Source organism: Jatropha curcas, chromosome 8 (assembly GCF_041381405.1).
Source record: "Jatropha curcas cultivar XTBG-Jc1 chromosome 8, XTBG_Jcur_1.0, whole genome shotgun sequence".
NCBI lineage: Eukaryota > Viridiplantae > Streptophyta > Magnoliopsida > Malpighiales > Euphorbiaceae > Jatropha > Jatropha curcas.
This window is the reverse complement of record NC_143158.1, coordinates 726,513-749,162: the sequence shown is the minus strand read 5'-3', so window position 1 is coordinate 749,162 and position 22,650 is coordinate 726,513. Positions and strand designations below refer to the sequence as shown.

At 34.0% G+C, this 22,650-nt stretch overlaps 1 protein-coding gene across 2 annotated transcripts; it reads right to left on the bottom strand.

Moving 5' to 3' along the window:
* Positions 1-1,606: 1,606 nt before the first annotated feature.
* PKL (chromatin remodeling factor CHD3 (PICKLE)) lies at positions 1,607-21,657 on the bottom strand. Of its 2 annotated transcripts, XM_089724807.1 has the most exons (32): positions 21,493-21,657; positions 21,327-21,413; positions 19,338-19,484; positions 17,919-18,056; positions 17,663-17,817; positions 17,227-17,388; positions 16,082-16,323; positions 15,854-15,949; positions 15,588-15,724; positions 15,297-15,509; positions 15,112-15,219; positions 13,925-13,975; positions 13,710-13,809; positions 12,730-12,872; positions 12,544-12,647; positions 11,577-11,715; positions 11,283-11,452; positions 10,323-10,389; positions 10,121-10,243; positions 9,691-9,800; positions 9,524-9,605; positions 7,257-7,454; positions 6,747-6,897; positions 6,555-6,660; positions 6,254-6,328; positions 5,339-5,400; positions 5,144-5,220; positions 4,170-4,300; positions 2,995-3,373; positions 2,721-2,853; positions 2,466-2,539; positions 1,607-2,309 (listed from the first exon to the last, which is right to left on the bottom strand). In XM_089724807.1, exons 2-32 carry the CDS (start codon positions 21,327-21,329, stop codon positions 1,713-1,715), a joined length of 4,473 nt encoding a protein of 1,490 aa, XP_089580933.1. In that variant the 5' UTR covers positions 21,330-21,413; positions 21,493-21,657; the 3' UTR covers positions 1,607-1,712. The 2 variants fall into 2 exon arrangements, with proteins under 2 accessions (XP_089580933.1, XP_089580934.1); XM_089724808.1 differs by lacking the exon at positions 21,327-21,413 and having other exon boundaries at positions 21,493-21,656.
* Between the last annotated feature and the right edge of the window lie 993 nt (positions 21,658-22,650).

Sequence of the window (22,650 nt, the reverse complement as noted above, 5' to 3'; positions counted from 1 at the left end):
TCTTCATTATTTTTCACATTTTCGCAATTTCCATTCAATTCTTTTTCTCTCTTTAATTCTCTCACATAAATTGAATTTAACTGCCTTTTCAAAATCTCCCAGCAAAATTAATTCTAGGGGCTTGAAAAAGCAAAAAAAAAAGAAAAGAAACAGAAAAGAAATAGTATCCATATGTTGGAAGAAGCCCGTCAGGATATTAGTTCTTTACTTATTATTCATGACATTTGTGAATTTTTCTATATTTTGGTATATTTTTCCCCCTTATATCCGGGGAAAAAAGACAAGAAAAGGAAAAGAACCATTAATGCTTCAAAAATCTGATAGTATAAGATTAGTGTAAAGAAAAAAGTAGAGTAGATTGGAGAAAGAAATAAAGGAGTCGGAAAGAAAACAGGTTGGCATGTCTCAACTCAAGACTCAGGAGTAAGGAAGGAAGTTGGTGCGAGCGAGTAGCCAAAGCATGCGTGCATTTGAAGCTCAGACTTTGTCTTTTATTGCCTCTACTTTCCCAGCATTTCCCCTTATTTCCAGCTCTCTCTTTCTTCTTTTTCTCTCTTTCTCGTCCACCCTTTTTGCCCATCATTTTTTAGCTTACTTAATTAGCCTGCTTCTCTCTATATCCATACCTACTGTTAGTCATTATCACAAGGAATATAATGTATTCCTTTTTAAAAAAAGAAAAAAAAAAAAGTGTGAGCACCTTAACTTTCATGCTTTTTAAAAAAAAAAAATAATAATAATTTGATGGGTATTTCTTTGTAGTGATGTATATGGACACTTCTACCGTAATCTAAATGTGTTTTCTTCCTGTATTTAATTTGCCTCTTTAGATATCCAAACGCATTGTTAATTCTAAGATTGTCAGTTGTGCATTTATTTATTATATATAATGCTTTTAATTACTAATCTTACCGTTGAAGATATACTTGATTTGATATATCATGCTATGACTATACTTGAGGTACTTGTTTTGGCATCCTATTCCAGAACTATATATTATATTATCTTCTGAGGTGGGTTAATTTTCAATCTACGTTTCTGTTCCCATATGCTAGTCTCATTTATTAGCCAAAAAATGGACAAGCAAAGGCCAGAGGGTCCACAAGTAGGCTTTCGGTTGCTAAGGTAGATAACAACTAATAGATTTTGAAAATGGATTCAAGTTTGGATGGTCCTTGGCTTATTCTTTTCCCATCTCTACCAAAGGGATGAAAAGAAACTCAACTGAACCCTAAAGATGCCGTTGCATTTTTAGCTTTTTACTAAAGTACGACAGTTTCAAAAAAAAAAAAAAAACGAGGCTGCGTTCACAAGGTATATGATTATCGGCTTACCAAACGTAAACACAATGCCTAGAGACTCGACTTCTAACGTAGCTGGGTGAAATTCTCATCCAAAAACAAAAATACATTGCTGGGTCAAAGATCATATGAGGAATTTTATGATAAACCTACCATCAGTCCTTGCCTTGTGCATCATAAGATACGGTACAAACCCTAAAGATAGCTTTACCAGAAATACCCGTCACACAGCATGAAATTTCATACCCTGCAAATTCTGAAAAAGCAAACAATAGATTCTCATGCAGTTTGCAAAGGAAGACAAATTTGCAAATATGGAAATTGATATAAGTCCTTTTTTTGCTAAACCCTTTAAAAATGTCACAGAAAAGGAATCATAAAACATATAATGAGATTGTTATCTTGCATGTATCAATCATCTAAAACAATGACCCCTGAGTTCGATTTATCTGCTACCTCATTTTCATCCTTATTTCCAATTGGTATGGCTTCAGTTTTGGTGTCAGTATCAATATCCGTTTCTCCCAACTCTGGTGAACCGACAGCATCATTTTTAACATCTTCCATATCAACGTCAGCATTGCGCATTCCTGTAGATTCCGTTGGAGACAGGGATGCATCTGCAGAAGCTGGAATATCAGATGGAGATTTCTTCTGCTCTTTAATCAGCTCCTGGTCTATCAACACGCTGCCTTCTTTTTCCAATTTCGACTCTGTCATTACATCTGTCATCTCAGTATCGTCCAAATCAGAGGGCTTGTCATTATTCTGCTCAACGGAAGGTGAACGTGATTCTGGTAGTAGATTGTCCTGTGGTGTTTGATTTGAATCCAGTACATGCTCTTCAGAAGCAGGCGCCTTCTGTTGCTCAGCAGACATAATTTGATTTATCTCCTGACAAATGGTCTCCAAAGGAAGAAGGTCCTGCCTCAACTTGAGACTCGCTGGTTCATTGGTTAGGGATGTCTGAATTAATTCATTGACATTTTGCTCCAACACATTGCACATCTGACAAGAAATTACAAACGTAGCATTAAATGCTTACATTCTGATATGGCTTTCTCCTTTCCCTGTCATCTTCAATTATTTTATTTTATTTCATTGTCCCATCCCAAAGCCATTCCTTATATATAATGAACCCGTACGTATGAACAATATTTTTACCTTGTTATAAAGCTTTGGCAATTCCAATCTATCTGGATTATTATCACAAGCAGCCACTGAAATTTCTTCTGATGCTGCACAGAGAGAATACTAGAAATCAACTAAATTTCTCTTGACCAAGGGACATGACTGAAGTCACCAAAAAACAGGCATTTATAGAACATCTCTACCCAGGTAAAGATAAACAGGCATTTATAGAACATCTCTACCCAGGTAAAGATAGATTGACCTAATCACCAGTATTGATGAACTTACTAATTGGTTCAATTTGAGGCAACTGATCAATCAATTGTGCATTGATCTCTACAGAAGTTAAACCCGAGCCATCAGCAGCTTTTATGTCAATTTCAGGCTCTTCATTTGTAATCTCATTTGCGTTCGAGTCATCCTGACATCATACGCAAAGGAGAAAAGGAACTATGTCAGTACATAGTAAACATGTCATCTAATAATATCTAATCAAAATTTAATATTACACACATATTATATAATGGAAAATACAAAGTACTTGAAAAGGATAGCTACTCACCGCAAAGTATTCTTTCTGGTACTCCGCATTTAGCCCTTTCTCCAAAAGAAGCACTCTCTTCTTAATGAATTCAACCTGCCGTCTCTGCATATCTCTAAAATGATATAATATAGAAGAATCTTGATATAACTGTTGTTGGTTAGGAACATCATTAGTCCCCTGTGCAACATCAGCGGCTAAAACATTGCCCCCACCATTTCCTTGCACCTGCGTGCTAGGAGCTTCTGTGGTAACTGTGTTGACACCATTTTGGGCTTGAGAACCAGCTTGTCCTGGGACAGGTAGATTTATAAAAGGAAGATTCAACTCTTGGCAAATGAGCTCCTGAATCCTCAAGTCTTTGTCATCAACAATAGCTTGCCATCTTCCATATCCATGCCTTGAGTTTGAAATAATAATATTAAGAAAACTAAAGTAATATAGAATATATCAATTAAGAAAACCAAAAATATGCATTTCGGGTTAAACAATCGACACAAGACACGCAGCAGATGCACTTCCATTCATACACACAAAAGAAAGGCCAAACTAGATCCAGCGTAAGACCTCTGTTCTTTTACCAATCAATAAGTTCCTGCAAAACCTATATATCCTACTTTCATGCATGGAAAGCACTCCAATTACTGTACCAATTCATTGTCAACAACAAGTTTATAATCTGCAAAATCTCATTTCAATCAACAGAAATATTATGAAACTTCAATTCGTACACTTGAAACACCACCCGAATCAGCTTGACCTTTTGTGATACTGATGATGTCTCAAGTTTTTCCTCTCTACCAAGTTCCAACTCTTGGACTTATATCCTTTATGTGATTTACCCAAGTCTGCTACAGGGTGCAATTGGTCAGCCAAGCGAAAAACCAAAAACCAAAGTACCTTTTTAAACTGAACAGGAACCAACTGAACCGGTCGGTTCGGTTCAGTTCTGGACAAAGTTAACTTATTTTCTATAACTAAAGCAAAAACCGAAACCAAAGTTATCTTACATCATAAGCCAAATTTGAACCGATTAACTGAAAAACCTAACTAGATTGGTTCAGTTTATCGGTTCCATAAGTAATAGCCACCAAACCAACTCAAAGGCCATGTTATAAAGGCATCGTTAAACACACAAAAATAAATAATAAGAACAAGAATTAAGTACACAGCATAAAGAACCAAGGGAAACATACTTCAATACCGCACGAAGTAACAGCAAATCGTGTTCTTCTTTCCAAAATTTTCCACTCTTCAGTCCCGGATACCGCAATACGATGTCATCTGTGAAAAGGGAAGTGCCTGGCTTCTCTGATGCAAACTTTACCTATCATTCCAAAGACATCACAAACATACTTGATGATAAAAACCCAAGTATCTATTAAATGCAAAATAGATCTTACTTGAATGATATTACAGAATTCTATGTGCATTAGGATCATCTTCCATTTTAAGTCATTTATTTAACGAAATTAGAGTTAGCTTGTATTACTATCATTTTTTAATTAACTAATTAAAATATAGTAGGGAGGGCATCACGACCATTGACCTTAGCACATGCATAAGAACATCCCGGCATCACATGTCAAATAAGATTGATAAGAAAGAATTATAACATGGAGGAATCATCCCTAACTTGTCCTTGACACGGTTGTTCATCAAAAATTAGCATGCTCTAAACATCAAATGCTCATTTAAGGGTTTTAGAAAGAATAAGAAAAGTGGAGTAAATAGACAGGGGGGAAGGAAGAAAGCATTCTCCTCTTTAGGTCAGATTAGAAGGTAAAGCGAGAATTGATTCTCTCCCCTCATTTGGTTTGAAAGATAGGGCATGGAAATGCAGATAAACTTGTTTTTAAGGTCAGACAATAAATAAATGAAGACAACTACAAAATTTCAGGTAAATAAAGCAACAAATATCATAAACCAACCCCTCTCAAACTTCCAGATAAGAAGATAAATATTTTTAACAGGTTAGAGGCAATCCTCTAATCCCCTCCTCTTCTAAATAACAACACCACATCCCAAACAGTGGCCAAGATACTATTCCTTCCCTCAAACAGACCAATAATTATGCAGACAGGACTAGGTCACCCGACAATACATCAGGAAAATGGAAAAAAAAAAAAAAAAAAAAAAACTCTTAAGAGCATTCCATTTGAATGCTCACCTTATCCCTGATCAGAAGCAGGACAGCAATCCTAACAAGCACATCTTGTATTCTGAGCCCTTCTTTAGGAACACCATCTACAACCAAATATAAAGTTGGTAACAACATACTGGCAGTACATCAAATAAAGGAACAACTCTCTCCCAGCATAAGAAAAAAAAAAAAAATTATAACTGTAATGTGAGGATCAATCACCTGCAAAATTTGGTGAGTCAGTAATGTCTTCGACTATGTGAGACAAGAAAAGAACCCCATAACTGAATTCAAGGAGGAAAGGATGCCAAAGATCAGTGGATCAAGTAGATACAGGATGCAGCATGAAAACAAACAGTAAACTAATTAATACAATATTAACTTTGCAAAAAGAATCACACTGATAGACTGATGAATGGTAACGACAATGCTTTTCAATGAATGAGAAGACTAGAGGTGCAATGTCAAAAACTATGCTTCAATATGTTCCTAATAAAAACAATAGCAATTACATGACCCCAGCAAAAATGAGAATAAAATGAAATCATCAATGGAAGACTTTTTATTAAAAAAAAAAAAAAGGAAATGCCCAGATTGTTTTAATTCAAAGAAGGAATATCTATGAACCATTCATTGCATATCTAGTAATACCATAACGGAAGGAAAACACAACATAAAACTAGAAGTTCATTTCATCCAGTTTCAATACAGTCTAGCAAAAGTGCTCTTCACTGTGCATGAATAAGAACTTGCGTTTTAGTTTATGCTATTATTGTCATCACTTGGGCCGATTCAGAGGATGCAGAAATTGAGGCTAACACTTGAATAGATTCTTATTGTAGAGATAGATGCAGAATGTGGAAAGTTATTCCATTTGCTATGTACAGGCTTAAGATAAGATTTTGCATACTCCACAGCCTTTTCACTTATCTTACAATGTTAGGTCTATTGCGGTCATTTAGCTTTTGTAAATTTAACCAACAGTCTTTTCCCTTTCTTTGTTTATTTCACTTCAGGGTAAGGTTCTCAAATTTTTTATTCTTAGAGTGATGTATGGTTGGGAAAAAAACATGTGAAATGGCCATAATCTATAACACAGATTCAGCAAAAAAAAAAAAAAAAGGTAATGTACAATACTCTCTTATTTCTTCATATGTCTTCTGTTTCATGCGGGGTGCAAACTCCTTCCAGTCATATTCCCCTACCCCAAACCTGCAACACATTCTTGCATAAGAACTCTAGAACAGATGTAGGAAAAATAATAACTCCAAACACTATGCACACAAGACCTACAAATTTCAGCAAAACAGTTACAGATTCTGTAAAAACCAATAAAAAAAAAAATAGACCAAAAGTTGATGCATCGGAAAATACATGTAGACATACTGACAGAGGCACAAATGTAATACCGTAGGACCAGAAACATAAATGATCTAACCTCATCAAAATTTGTACAAATGCAGCCCTCTGATTTTGATTGAATCCCAATACCCTGAATGCTCTTCCCTCACCTTCCATCAAAGGAATTGGTTCCATATTATCCACTGCAAAATGTTGTTTCAGAAATCAGCACCATGATCACACTCTTGCTACTAAAACACTACAAGAATATATAACAGTGAAAAGGTACCACGAGATCTCCTTCTGTATGGCTTTCTCCCAGGCTGAGTTCCGGAAGAAGCTGTTTCACTATCAGTCAACTCAGCTTCATAGTTGTCATCCTCGCCTTCAGAGCTTACATCTTCCAAACCAGCAAGATCATCTTCCTCAACCGACACCATCTGAACGAATTGCAAGTGCACTGGTTAATCCCATTCTAACATCCAATAATTTCAATTTAATGTGATGTGGAAGCCCATGAGCTAAACATTTTAAACCTAGAATAACAAAAATTATAAATGGAAAGCATAAAGCACAACGAGGATGAATAACATTGAATAGCCTAACATCTCTACAACACTCATCTCCTAAAAAACACACGCAGCAAAAGAAAAGTATTATTTCCTCTCCCATCCCATGTAATTAAAATCCTAGATAATAATATAAAATATGACAACTGTGCATTACTATAAAATTACATAATATAAAATATGACAACTGTGCATTACTATAAAATATGACAATGTATCCAAAATGGGACCTGTTTACGGCTTCTTTTCCCCTTGCCCAATGCATTAAACTCCTCAACCTTATGCACTTCATAACTATCTTTTAACAACTCTTCCCAGTAATTTGTTCTATCAGAATTATTCATTGCGGCTTTTGCTTCCGCTGCCGCTTTTTGAGCTTCTGCCTCTGCTGCAGCCTCTGCTTCGTCAATGTACTCAAAATTTGCAACCTAAGATACATATTACATTTTTTCTCTGAGAAACTGAAATCAAGTTCTAACAATAAATACGAATAAAATGATTAATAGAAAATAAATACAAATAAAATGATAAAAACAAGTACTTTCTACAACAAAAAAATTTTTATTGCCGCTCAATATTCAAGGAAAATTTTTTATTGCCTCCTGATGGAAATAATAACTTCTCACCACAAAGTCAATCATTCTATTCACTTACTCCAACTTCAGTTATCACCCACTAGCACTAGATCCTTTAACTTGGCATCAAAACCACATATACAACCAATTTGACAATCGATTTAGAATCTAATGCCAATTTCAGCCCTTCAGCAAGTAATCAAAAGGACCAAAAGCTTACTTCATCCCAGTAGAGCCCTGTATCTAATTTCCAACAGATACATAAAAAGGGAAGAAATTTTGGGAAATAAACATGAAACTTCACAAGACTAAACCCATTAAAGAAATTCATTAAATCAAGAATTTTCCATGTGGCTCAGACTTTATTCTGATGAGACAATTAATGTTCAATATTATTGTGCTTAAATTATTTCTCTTGATTCGTCACGTGATGCAGATAGCAGATAGTTGCAAGTGCACTAAAAACTGAATGGAGTCAAAAGTATGAGAATAACCAGTATGACGACTAATTAGAACTTCAAGAAAAAAAAGAGAAAATTTCAGAGCGAGAGAGAATGCTTACTAATGGTTAATTCGTGATTTCTTTCGCAGAGAAAGAGAAAGCAATTGGTCATAAATTTATATGAAAGTTAAGATTGAAGTCTTAATGGCTAAGATTTCATTATCATTTCAATTTGGCAAGTGTTTATTCAGCAAGATAGTTGTTAAATGTCAGGTCTACGCTGGATGATTAATGGACAACGAAAAATAAGTTGTAAATAACGGAATCACAAATAATATACTATATTTCATATCCCAATGTTTGACTAAGTCTTAGTTGCCATAGACGGTCATTTTGCGCAAAAAGGTTTCTTTCTTCCCTTTTTTGCTGGGGCAAAAGCACAAAAATAAAAATGCAATCCCTGCTTCAGATACACCAGGCAATGAATCCAACTAATCCCCAGAAGTAGCCACTATAGGTGCTGTATTGGACTTTTACACCGAATAAAAAACAGAAGAGTTGTTGAAGGCATTAGAAAACATAAGATAAATATGCTTATGTGACAATAAGTCTACTGATCTAGCTCAAAATTGAACAAATAGAGAATAGGCCTTAAACTCATAGGCAGCTAATGATACTTATAACATTGTAAAAGAAGAGAACACTGACCAACGGTTATAATTGGAATATAGATAAATAAACCTAGGTAAATGGGATGCCAAAGACAAAAACATAAACCAAATAACAGCTACAATAAAAGAATGCAACACAACCACGCCAAGAATTCAAAATCATGTGGGAAACCCATAAGGATACGAATGGCAACTTTAATTACTCGAAGACGAAGAAAGAAACCAACATAGCAAATTCTAAAAATAATGCTATAAAATGTTGCAAAACAACCATGCAAGGGTAAAACAATTGTGGCTGAACAACTTGCAAGAATAAATGAAAAACTGAAAGAACACAAACCATTAAAAGAAAAGACATGAAAAACCAAGGAACAATAAAATATTTAGGAAGATGCATGTAATAAGATGGAGAAACAGAATTTATCATACCCAAACACAACTGTTCCTAAGATATGTCTTCATATTTGGGACTTCTACAGAGACCTATAATAGGGATTGTGGAGGATAGTCCAATCTCTTAAGCTTCAGAATATGACAGCTAAAATCAATGAAAAAACAAAGGTGGAGATTTCCAATCATGCAGAATTGGACAAAAGATGTGAATCTGCAACCATGTAGAACTCTTCTGAATGGATGCTAAGGCCAATCCACATATGAGGAAAGGCAAACCCCATAGGCAACCACAACATTTTTCTTCTGATGATGTTACCAATGAATATCATACAGATAATACCCACGAGTTGAATATTCAAGTATAATATAAAATAAATCACCAAAAGAGCCTACATAGTAATTCAAGACAACTAAACCTTAAAGGCCTTCAAAAATCCATCTTCCTCTTCATCATCCAATGAAGCCTCTTCATCTCCAACTTGTTCACGGTCAAGTAATCTATCGAGGGAACAAAACAAATTAAACCATTGAGCCAAGGTTTAATCTTATTAACCATAAAATATTTGCAGTTAAAAGTGATTACCGGTCTATAGCAGTGTCATCGTAATGAATTTGGCGTGATTTTCCTGCTTCATCATTCTCATCAGCAAATAGCTCCTTTGAACCATATCTGATGATGTCATCTAACTCTTCCTACAATAAAATTTGAATCTTTCAGTAATTCTTTGTGTTATCAGGAGAGGTATTGGTCATTAAATATTGTTTTTAAATAATGTAGCTTTTTCATACTATGATCTCCACATTTATAACTTAGAATAAAAGACAAAGAAACATACAACTTCAAAATACATCAAAGAAGATGCATTACATAATAAACATGAGAACTGTCATTCTGGTCACTATATCCAAGAAAAATAAGTGTACTATATGGCTAGTTTGAGGTGGCTTCGAATAATTTCCAATGGCTTAATCCTAAACTTTTTTACATTGATCTTTGGAAGGAGATTGTTTACCTGGTTAATATTTTGTGCCTTCAACCTGCCAACAACAAGATGTTCTAAAACCATTTTCTTCTTAGTCATTTGCATCATCCGCTCCTCAATAGTTCCTCGAGTGACGAGCCTATAAATCATTACCTGCAAAATACAAACAATATCTCATATTAAAACCAAAAATAGCAAACATCTGTGCTATCATCAAAGAATAATTTTTAACCTTGTTGGTTTGGCCAAGTCGATGAGCCCTAGCCATTGCTTGAAGATCAGCATGAGGGTTCCAATCACTAAAGAAGCCAAGAACAATATGTTCAGCACTTGAGAGTAAAATCACAACAAACCAGTAGAACATACTCGAGGTAAAAACTTAATCGGCATCCGAGAAGTATATTGTGTATATGGCCATCAGAGACCTTAGCACAATTGGAGAAAATAATTGTAATTATTACATCACATACAGGCATCACAAAACCCTGAAAAAACTGATATAATAAGGAGACCCAAGATTAACGTAAGAAATATGAAACTTTAAAATAATTTAAATCTTCTATTTTTCTTAATTTTGTGAAATTGTGGCTAGGAGACTCCAATATGCATGAGAAAATCCAAGAACCATTGAAGTCATTGTTGGAACATGATTACATGCACCTGAGTCCAGGCAATATTATGCTTTCCATTGCAGAACACATACCTTGGCTATTAAGACAACTATGTAAGCACTTCTATTACAACTTTACTAAGAAGTTAAAAGAGCTCCTTCAGGATCAAACCATGTTGATGCTGAAAATACAAATCAACACAGTAGCATCCACTCTATGGAGAACCCTCAGTCCAATTGTTCCATTTTGTTACCACAAACGGGAATTTAAAATTTAGATAACCTGGTATTAAATGAAACCATTCCTTATGCATCTAACTGAAATAGGATCTAATTACTCATGTCACACGACCCTATTTTTTCACTCAATTAGTGATATACCTCCACATCGAATTAATTGAAATGCCCTCTGATGTATAGATTATCCTACAATTTTTTTTTTAATGTTTTTATTCCAGTTACACTACCCTTCAACCAAGCAATTATTCTATTCCAGCTAAATTTCTCAAAACATGTTTTCTCATTATCAATTCAGAAAGGAATAATGAAAGAACTCAAAAAATGTCAGAATGAACATCTCACCTGTCATATATTATAACTGTATCAGCAGTTGCAAGGTTTATTCCCAATCCCCCTGCTCTAGTAGAAAGCAGAAAACAAAATCTTGATGAATTTTTGGAATTAAATCGATCTATTCGAACTTGTCTCTCTGCACCCCCAACCTTTCCATCTATTCGTTCATATTGCCATCTCTAACAGAAAATTGCATACATATACCCATGTGAAATCATATTAATGCACTTGGAGATATATCAAGCAGTAGATAAATGACAGGTTAACATTGAAGGATGTAACTAAACAGCAATATCCTTATACCTTATAAGTGCAGTAATCTTCCAGCAAGTCTAGCATATGCTGAAATTGTGAATAAATGAGAACTCTATGCCCCTGCTCTTTAAGCTTCACCATCATTTTGTCTAACAGTTGGAGCTTCCCAGAAGATTCCACAAGCTGTCTGTCAAAGAAGCACAAACAAATGAACAAAAAATAGAAGTGTAATTTTGGCACAGTTAAAGACCTTCGCAATATTTTTTTTTTTTTCTACAGTTGTCTTAATGAAGATTCCAAGAGTTATATTTCAAGTAGGTAGTAAAATGTAAACATAGAAACACTGAACAGAATGAATCATTTCACAGTAATTTTTAGCCCACCCTATCACCATGTTTGAGGAAAAGAAAATGAGGAAAAAAATTGGCAACAGTGAAGGAATGAAAAGGCAAAGGATGGAAATACATCTTTCCTTCATCCTGCCTGGTTAAGATAGGAAATGATAGAATCGATTTCTTTTCCTGTGGACTAAAAATACAGCTCTTATATGCCTTTGATGCTACTTAAGAAGGAGAATTGGAAAATCAATTAAAAAATGACAGCTTCCCCAAGCAATATGCCCAAGTTCGTTGAGTAATTTGGTGGGTCCCAGCTGACAGAATGAAGATGGACTCTTCCATCCTTCTACATACTTTACCTCAGTCAAACAAAAGCACACAACTCTGACTGTCCTTTGCAACCCACCCCTCCTCTCTTTTCTTTCCACCCACATTTACTCCCAACCAAACATATTGTGAAGGATATTTATTAAACATAAGCCACCAGAATAGAGAGATTCCTTGATCCTATTGAGTAAATAGCCCATGCTCCCCAATATAAAAACAAGACATAATTGTAAAAGCTAAAAGAACATATCTTATCATACTGCATAAAGTCAATGCATACGTGTAAGTACCCCCTCACCCACGCGCACACACACCACACTAATGTAAATTTGGAAAATAAAACCAAATACTTGTAAGATTCATTGCTGTCTTCTATATCTGGTTCAACTCCTTCTAACATATAAGGATGACAGCAAAGCTTGCGCAATTCCATAACCACATTGATAAGAGAAATCTGGTCCAGGAAAATTAAAACCAATGTTAGGTTAGGGTGCTAAAAAAAAAAGGCTTAATTTTACTGATATAAGAAAACGCACCTGTGCACCACCACGGCGAGTTAATATTTGATAGTTTCGGGTCAAAATGGCTTTGTAATATTCTTTTTGCTTGCTACTCAATTCAACACGTAGAATAAGCTCCTTTTTTGGAGGCAGCTCTGTCATAACATCCTTCTTAACCCCTAAAGAAGCATCAGGAATTACCAACCATGTTTAATGACATACTATGATTTAATAAAATAAAATGTCAAACATCAATTCAACAACTTATTTCAGTACAATCACGACAAGCAATCCCACAAGACAAATAATTATTCTAAATAAGGCTAAAAACAAGAACGATATTGAAATTAGTTAATAACATATCACTTTAATAAGAAGCCTTGTGAGAGAAAGAAGTGGTTGAACTTTAAAGTAGATATCATGTCTCCGCTTTAAGGCGACAAACTATCTTTTTCCCAAAATGTAGTTACAACCTGCCTGAAGTTGAAAATATTCAATCTGAAATTATTCCACCAATAGGAAAAGCCTCTTTTTTACAACGAACATGATTATTCTTTCTTGAGTGTATGTTTTTATTTTCCCATGCCAGGTGGGTGGAGAGAAGCAATCATCCAGAAACCAAATACATCAAATAATATACCAGTATAAGTAAATAATAAACCCCAAGACAGAAATACTAAATAGGAAAAGATAAAGAGGAAATGCTAAAGTAGGATTTGGCACTTCTTCTCTCTCTAAAGTAAAAATAGAAAGGTCCAAATTTACATCCAAAAAAAAAAAAAATGTTCAACTAAAAAGCAGAGCTTGGTAAAGTTTACCAAAATAACATAAAAAGAACATAGATTGGATGACAAGAAAAAAAAAATCTCAGTAATGTAATGCAAGTAAAAGATGAAGTTGTTTCAAGCAGCAATGTAAGTAAATGCACAAAAAATAAACTATATCTCAGTAGCTTGGGCAATCCAACCAATCCAATAAAGCATGACTGTATAAGCTAGAAAGTTTAAGAATTTTACTTCTTAGGAGATGGGGAGCCAACATTTTATGAAGTCTCGAAATTTGCTCTTCTTGATTTATATCCTTGAACTCTTCCTGGAACTCCTCCAAACTAGCAAACTGCAAGCATTTAAACATCAAAGACAAAGCAACAACCCTTTCAACTTACTAATTTGCTACAATCAGATATCTTCCTCTAATTAGATACTTTAATAAAGCTGCCATGAATACTAACCTTTCCAGCATCAAGGAAGTGCATGAGCATGAAAAGTTCATCCAGATTGTTCTGAGGAAGTGTCAAACAAATGCATATAAGTTCACAATTTGACATAAACAATATAATTAAATGACTAACCTACAGAAATCTAAAGTGATTTAACTAATTACACCACAAACAAAAGCAAATCAAATGGTTATAAACTTGTGTGAAACATTAGCATTGAAAACATCAAATAATCAGATGACCTAAAGGTTACAAAAAGAAAGACCTGTACCCAAACCTCAGGCAAATAAGAAGAGAAGAAAAACAACACAGAAGAAAAAGGAAAGAAACTAATGTGTGCATTCTACAGTGTTACATGTGCTGTCTTTGATTATTAAACAGAATACACCTCTTTACTCCCCATTCATCCTCTTGAATAATATTTTAATCACATCAATTCAATGACATAATTTTATAGCTTCCTTCACAAAAGCATATAAAATCAGGATCAAATTTTATCTGAGAACAAATAAAACGAAAGTATAGAAGCACAAAGAAAAACATCATATCTTCATCAGAAGAGCACTCAACCTCAGCAACCTACAAGATTACCCCAAGAGTTTCTAAGCAAAAAACTGCTTATCCGAAAGCATGCACTTAATTTGTATTTGTTGATGAATGGACTCGGTACAGAGAAGAAGATTAGAGATAGGAATTATTGACAAATCCTTTTGATTGTTGGTGAAGTCAAAGAATATGCACTGTGTAGTGGTGTCGACAACTAAGTCTTGCCAAAGTCATCAAGAGGATCTAAAAACTCTGTTACTTCTCACAAATTATAGATAGCATTTTCAAAGACATAAATCTCACTTCTCACAAATTATAGTAACACTTTCAAAGACATCTGACGCTCCAAGCCTAAGCTTCAATGTTTTGATTTTTGAAGCTTTAAAATTACGGCACAGTATATAATAACCTTACTCTTCATTCATTTTGAAGCCTAGGGGACTAATCATGATGTCACTAGAAGTGCCAAAAATATAACTGACAAAAATTAGGAATTTGAAAGCATGGTTTTAACATGTATTTGCAACATAACATGTTTATTTTACAACTTGATTATAATAATTGGTACTTATAATGTTCCCCATTTATCATCCAGCACTTAGACAACCTTAAATCTCAGTAATTTGACAGCATATCAGTATCTGATTACAAACCTGAAGAGGAGTTCCAGTCAAAAGTACACGATGATTACTAGAATACTGCTTCAATGAAAGAAACAATTTTGAGTCCTTATTCTTGAGACGATGACCTTCATCGACAATCTACATGCAGATGTAAGTGTTAGGCAGTAAACATAAGCTGGAAACTAGCAAAGTACACGTTAAGCTGCAAATATTACCATGCACTCCCACTTTATTGGTTTCAATGATGCTGTATCCAAGTTAATCATCTCATAAGAAGTTAAGAGCACATCAAATTTTATCCTATCCTGTTTGCTTTCACCAACTATTAGACCAGATTTCTTTTTCTTGATCTTCTTGTGATTCTTGGGATGATAAAATTCGTACTCCCTTATAATGCCACGTGCTTGTGCAGAGCCAACATACATAACCTACAGAACAGGAAATAGCACTCAAGAGTAATTTTTACAGAACAATGACGAAGATCAATCAAAAATCTCATTACATACAACATTCATTTGAGGTGCCCATGTTGCAAATTCACGTTCCCAGTTTCGCAAGGTTGAAAGTGGAGCTACTACCAAAAATGGTGAGATGTTTTCTTCAAAAAGAGATGCTAAAAATGCAATACTTTGAATAGTTTTTCCTGAAATCAAAAATAAATAGAGAACAAATAACTCCATTGACAAATGCAAGGATTAAAACGTAAATATCAACATGCAAACACAAGCTCTGCTGACAGATTAAAAAGAAATCAAAACAAAACAATTCTCACCAAGGCCCATCTCATCAGCAAGTATTACATGCGTTTGTTTGGACCATGAAAAACGTAGGAAGTTCAGGCCTTCTAGTTGATACGGATGCAAGGAGCCTTCAAGTGAGATAACAACAAAGGTACTCAGAGGTCCATGATAATCAAAACCGATGCAACAAACCACGATTACACAATAATGCCAAATTGCAAGAGATGCCAGGTTACAACAGAGAATATAGAATAATATACCTCCAGTTAGAAATTCAGGACTATGTTCATACTGTTGAAATTCTTTTGCTTTCTTCTTGGAATCAGTAGCATCTCGAAGGTTGTTCTTCTGCTTGCCCAGTTTGCGAGATCTAGACTGAATTCTATTAAATCTTTCAATTTCAGGCTGAAATGCTGATATATCTGATTCAAATTCCCAATAACATTCATCGTAAGGAAGTTCTTTATATTTCACAAGATATTCCTTCTCATCATCCTCTCCCCTGCAGCATTTAACAGGAATATTAACATTCGGAACTCTTGTGAAAGCAGTAAAATTGTTGAAAAATAATATACATTATGTCATAACATCATAAAGAACCAAACAGAAAATTCATTAATATCAACAGAACTTCGGACTTTCACAAAGACAACTTTCTGCCATTTTTCATTAAATAGAGATAGCTTGAAGTGCTGATACACAAAAGTATCCGAGAAAAACACCTTCTAAAATTAAAAGACTATCGTCCTTCCTTACAGGATGAAACTGAACTCACAATAAAATGCAGAAACTCCCAGAACAGAACGATGAGAAGAATATATAGAATAAGATAGCCATCCAAACGTGCCTATACCTTCAAAAGTCCCAGTATTCTGCTTGATTAATAGATGTAAAAGGAAAGCAACCTACACCATGTAACCTAATCATAGATATGAAAAGCATCGATGCTTGAAATATATGGACCATGCTTTGTGAGAGAAAAAATTCTCAGACAAATACCATTACCCTTGCATGCTAAGAAATCAACTAAATGACTGCAACCTTTAAGATACAACCAAATGACATAATCCGCCTGGTTTTGGCTTAGCAAAAGTCAACTTCAGCTCAATTAATTTACAGACTCCAGAATAAATTTTTGCCTAGATAGGGGGACATAAAATCAAAGTTTTCACTTGAATCTCCGCAAATTAATTGAAATCATGAATGCACAAAAAAGCATCATAATAGACAAGAAAAACACTGGTATATATAGATATGGAATTATCGAAAAGACTATGCATAAATATATGTAAACTTAACTAAGTCACAATTCTAAACTATTTGGTGTTGATGGCATAAGTTTCTTTCCATTTATATGCATTTACACATAAACACATCATACAATAGAAGTTTCAGATGGCTAAACCTGCAAGCAAGAATCCGGTCAACAGTAGTCCATTCAGGCCTTATAGCAACAAAGTCATCTTCAGAGCTATTGTTTGATGCCATTTGGCGGTGGAAATTGTTGACTTTAGTCCTGAGACGAGGATTTGACTTGAATGCTTTTAGGAACTCTTTCTCAGGGACCCTATGAGAAGGGGGAAGGGGAGAAAGAAAAAAGTTCTAGCAAGTGAATCATCATTATCAAATAACTATAGACATAAAATAGTGTCCAACAATCCAAAAATTAATCAATGCAAAAGTCAGTTTCATTTGTTAGAAACTGCATGATATTTGACAAGTTAGCACATAGGACAGCTTCAAACTCTTAGAAATGGTTTTCCACAGCAGCCTGTCTAGTACAAGATATTGTTGGGAGAACCAATAATCATATGACAAAAGTTGATAGAGATTGTAATTACCAAGTGCAGTGCAGATAAGATAAACCCTTCCACTTCACAAGATACTGTTTCACAAAAATTTGCTTTGAGCCTAACTTAGAGACATCATTATCACCAGCTACAGTGGGTCGCATTTCACAGTCCAATATCTTATCAATATCATTTAGAGGACTAACCTGCAGATACAACAGTTGTCAACCATCATAGCATAACAACAACAACATAATATCAGTTCAATAGGAGTGACCATTCTTATCCAAGTTTCAAGGAATCATACACATTCAGGGCATCTCCAGTTGCTAGGAGGAGTAGCCTTTAATGGTGGAAGCAGACACTTGGGATGGTAAGCATAATTACAAGTTTCACAGCTCAGAAGATCCCCACTTTCTCCACAAGATTGACAGCAGTCATCTTTCTGAAAAAAAGAAGAGGAGGAAATGAGAGAAAAGAAAAAAAAAAAACAAGAAAATAAGAATAACATAGTATATAAAATTTATAAAATTAAGAACAGTAATAATGAGAGGACAAATTTAGTGCCACATCATTGTTCACTAGGAAAACTTTGCGAGTTCTAAGACAAGGAAAACATTTCAGACCAGACATCAAACTCATCACCAGAGAACCGAAGCAACAAAATAGCTTAGTGTTTAAATCTATTTTAAGATAAACCGCAAGCTCCATTCTGTCAGTACATGGTCACAACAGATCTATTGTTTCTTGAGATTAATGAGGATCTAGTTATGAACAAAACAAAATGGAGAAGAGATTCATATATCCAACCCCCAACTAGTCTAGGTTTAAGGCCTTTTTATTATTGTTTGTCATATGCTTGTTTATTACACAATAAAGCAAATGATTTTAAAAACTTTCAAAATTTTTATCAAAATTATTTTCTTCTCTATTCCACGCTTTGCTTATTCTTGCTATTAAGTGAACAGAGTATAAATGAGGTCCATTGGTTCTAGGTCTATCTCTTTTCTATTTAGCATCATCTACCACCAAAATATCACACTTACAAACTAGGGCACCTGGAGATCTACATAACACATAAATTTTCTTCTCTCATTTTATCCCCGATTTCTGCTACTTGTACCTTTTTCAAATGTGGTCATTCCTAATTTTATTCATCCTTGTCTAACCACACATCCATCTTAACCTCAGCATCTCTGCCACATTCATCTTATGAACATATTGGGCATTGGGTGCCCAACAAACCACAGGGCCTAACAGGACTAAAGCAGACAATACACTTTGTCTAGTAAGGATCCCATCCTAGTAGACTTTCACAACAGGAAAGGCTACTGATGAGTGTTGAACCTCCATTATTCTATCCCACACTGATCAAGGTCAAGGAAGTCTAACTCCAGCCCATTATACATTATAGAAGCAAAAAGCTACAGTAAGCTCAATAGTTAACCTCAATGAAACTATATCTATATAGTGCAACATTATTCTTTGCAATAAAAAATGCAACATCATTTTATGATCTCAACATTAACCTCAATTATTATATTCAACCAGTGAGCAACACTAATCTTTGTGATTACTGATTACAATCCATCATCAAAAAATAAAAAATAAGACCAAAATCAAAATAAAAAAAAAGAGTGATAAACACAACAAGGCATGGTATGAAAAATTCTAATAAATAACAAGATTGGGAGAGTAAGAAGTAAATGATGAATAAGAAACAAACCGCATCAGGCCTGACTATTTTTTCAATTGGTTCCTGAGATTTCCCAGGTTTTCCTGATATAAGTTCATCATCATCTGATTCATCTAAATTATAAACTGGTTTTCGCTCCGATCTAACACGAAGCCTCTCTACCAAGCTACTCATATTCTGCAAAACAGATAAAATGTTCTATGTTTAGATCACATTAATTAGCGACAATCTGTAGAATGCTGACAACAGAAGAAAAGGACCTAGATAGTTTGAATCATTAAAGATAATTAAAAATAAAAGAACTTGAATTAATAAACCATGAGAAATTGGGAACAATCACTTATTATGCCAACAACTAACCATGATGCTCATCTTATATATCATCATCTGATCACTATATTTTTTTTTTCTTATTTTGACAACATATTATCAAATATGATCTGCGAGAACAAAGTCAATTACTGAAGCACTATGAGTTTTCTTAATCTTCAATATATACAGGCAAATTTTTTACATTAATCTTATTACTTTGCATTCTATAAGCTAGTAACGCACAGTATTTCATAATTATAGGGACCAATTTAAGTCTCTGGATTAAAATTAACATGCTCTAGGCATAGTTGTTAAATCGAGAATCAAAATTTTATTTTTAGAATCTAGAATCGAAAATCAAATCGTAAGATTCAGTATAACTTTCAATTCTAAATCATTTACTAAACACAAAATGAAAGAGACCTAATGACTTGTGTAGTTGTCGAGTTCAAAATATCAAACTAAGAAGTTAAATTTTAAAATAAAAACAAAGTAAAACTATCAAGCCACTAGAATTTCCCACCCAAACCATATTTATTCATTATCATTTCCAAATTCAAGCCGTTCATCATCTTCATCTTCTAATATAACTACATCTCCTTGCTCTGCTTTCTCTACATTGAATTTTTCCACTTGTTCTGTTGGGCAAGAGAATTGTTGAACATGAAAATCGACTCGAATTTTATGATTCGAATCGCATGAATTGTAAGATTCATGATCAATTCCGATTTACCAATAAGATTCGAATCATTTAGCATAAAAATTGAATCGAATCATAAGATTCGAACCGTGAATGGTAAGATTCGAATAAGAATGGTCTAGGGATCCTGATGTACAAAGCCACATCCTACTCTCGCTAGAGAACAAGAAGTAAAGAGAGTATCTTACCAGCTGCCAAACAACAAGGCATATAATCTGATCGATATTTAAGTATAAACAACTGGAGAAGCCTACATAGTAAATTTTATATCAAAACTTAAATGACAGATTACCTAACCAAAAAATGCTCGATATTCAAGGGAAAAAGAAAAAAGCAATATCAAGAAACTAGTAATATAAATTTTGTCTCCCTTTACTAGCTAAGTTCACATTACTCGCATCCTGCATTATATTAGAATTGAACTGCACTAAACTCCAGTTCTACTCTCCATTTCAAAAAACGACCTGTTAAGAGTATTATAATTGTATTGTTTAGTTGTTTAGTAGGTAATTAGTGTTAATAGTATTCTTGTGTTTTGTACATATAAATATCTTTCGATTAACGAAATAATTGAGAGAGTATTTCATTAAATCACAATTAGCGATACGACCATAACCAGAAAACCAAAGCAATGCAAAGCTGACACCACACAAAAACACACTGATTCTTAAGTAGACAATGGTGCATTCAGCGTTTCCTGATACTAAAGCAATCCAGAGCTAAAATGTTCCAGATCAATCTGTCCGCACTTTTTATCATCCAAATTTTGAAAAAGAAAGAAGAAGAAAAAGAGAAGCTCGAAAGAGCTACAACTTCAACTGAACCAGTAAAAAGCGGCACGAGAGAAAGCAGTAAAAGGAGAGAAGGAGAGAATGAGAAGAAACTCGTGTGAAATTTTTAGTAGCAAAATCCACCAATTCATGCTAAAAGAAACTACCACAAAGAAAAAAAAAAAAAAAAAAAAACATTTCTCGGATTAATTACGTAGAAAAATCGCAAGTAGTCACCATTTCCACATTTATCTGGAAAGATAATTAATCGACGAGAGTACGGTCGTTTCAATTGCTGTGTGAAGTACGAAGTGTGGCTGAGCTCTACGAGCGATGAAAATGGTGTTTAAGAGAATTTTCAGTTACGCTAAACCAGCTTATAAATAGACAGAGAGCGAGTTACCGGAGATAGCCGGATCTGGAGTACCGACTTCGTCGAGGTTCTGCCTGGACCCGAAACGGAAATCGGAGCTTAGGAACTTTAAAGGTGGGGCTAGACAGAAAACAAAAGAGGCGGTCTCAACGCTAATCTCACTCAGGCGTTAGATTTTTTTTTTTTTTTTTTTTTTTTCTCCCTTCTATTTCGTTTTTCTTTTTATTTAATTTAACTGAAACTACTGTTTATATAAAGTCGTTCTTGAGGTTTATTTGGGCAAAAATTAGGAGATTATGATTATAAGAAAATTATAGAAATGCCCTGAAGTAGATAGGAGAATTAGGTTGTTTTAGGATGGTATTATGGTCTTTTTAGAATTAATAAAAAATTAATAAAATTATTAAGGTTGTGAAAGCGTTAATTAAATTTATGTTAATTATGTGTGATATAATTAGTCTCCTTAATAATATGGCGAGTGAAATGTCTCATATTCGAATTTTGACCATAAAAAACTCAAAGAAGAACTATCGTGTTGCTAACTTAAAATGTTAATTGGAACTATCTAGTTTTATATTTTGTAATTTTAATTTCACGTTTCCCTTGATATACAAGTCACTTTGTGAAATGTGTTAAAATGTAGCTAACATAAGTTGTTGATCAATTTAATTATGGACGATGTAGATATATGAAAAATAAGAAAAGCTTAACCATGCAATTTCATTACTTGTGCAACTAAGAATATTTAAATTACAACTTAATGTAAATGTAAATATACAATTTAAACTACAAAATATCGCGCCATTTTTTATGTTATCTGACATTTGTATGGCACGAATTTAACCGTCAAATAACTAATTTTCAATCGTTATCTGACACTTATCAATAGTAATTTCTGTTAACAGAACAGAGATTTTTAAAGCATATCTAATACGTTAATGGAAAATTTTAAGTCATATTTAATGTTCTTAATATGTTGATTCGTATTTTTACAAATTGCAAAGTAATCATATATTGATTACATGTTGAATGAGGAGTTCCTTATTGATATGGTTTAAAAATTGGTGTGACATTGGTTCCATACATGCAACTTTTTATTACTTCAAATAAAAAAATTTCATCACAAATTCCACAAATAAGCAAAATAACTTATTGCAAATGTAAAAAATATGATTTTAAATTATCGTT

Excerpts from the sequence above, each read along its gene's own strand:
- PKL (XM_089724807.1), bottom strand. Across the intron at positions 7,455-9,523 it reads GATTTTTGAAGGCCTTTAAG|GTTGCAAATTTTGAGTACAT; the intron begins GTTTAGTTGTCT and ends TATGTATCTTAG. Across the intron at positions 3,374-4,169 it reads TTACTTCGTGCGGTATTGAA|GCATGGATATGGAAGATGGC; the intron begins GTATGTTTCCCT and ends TTCAAACTCAAG.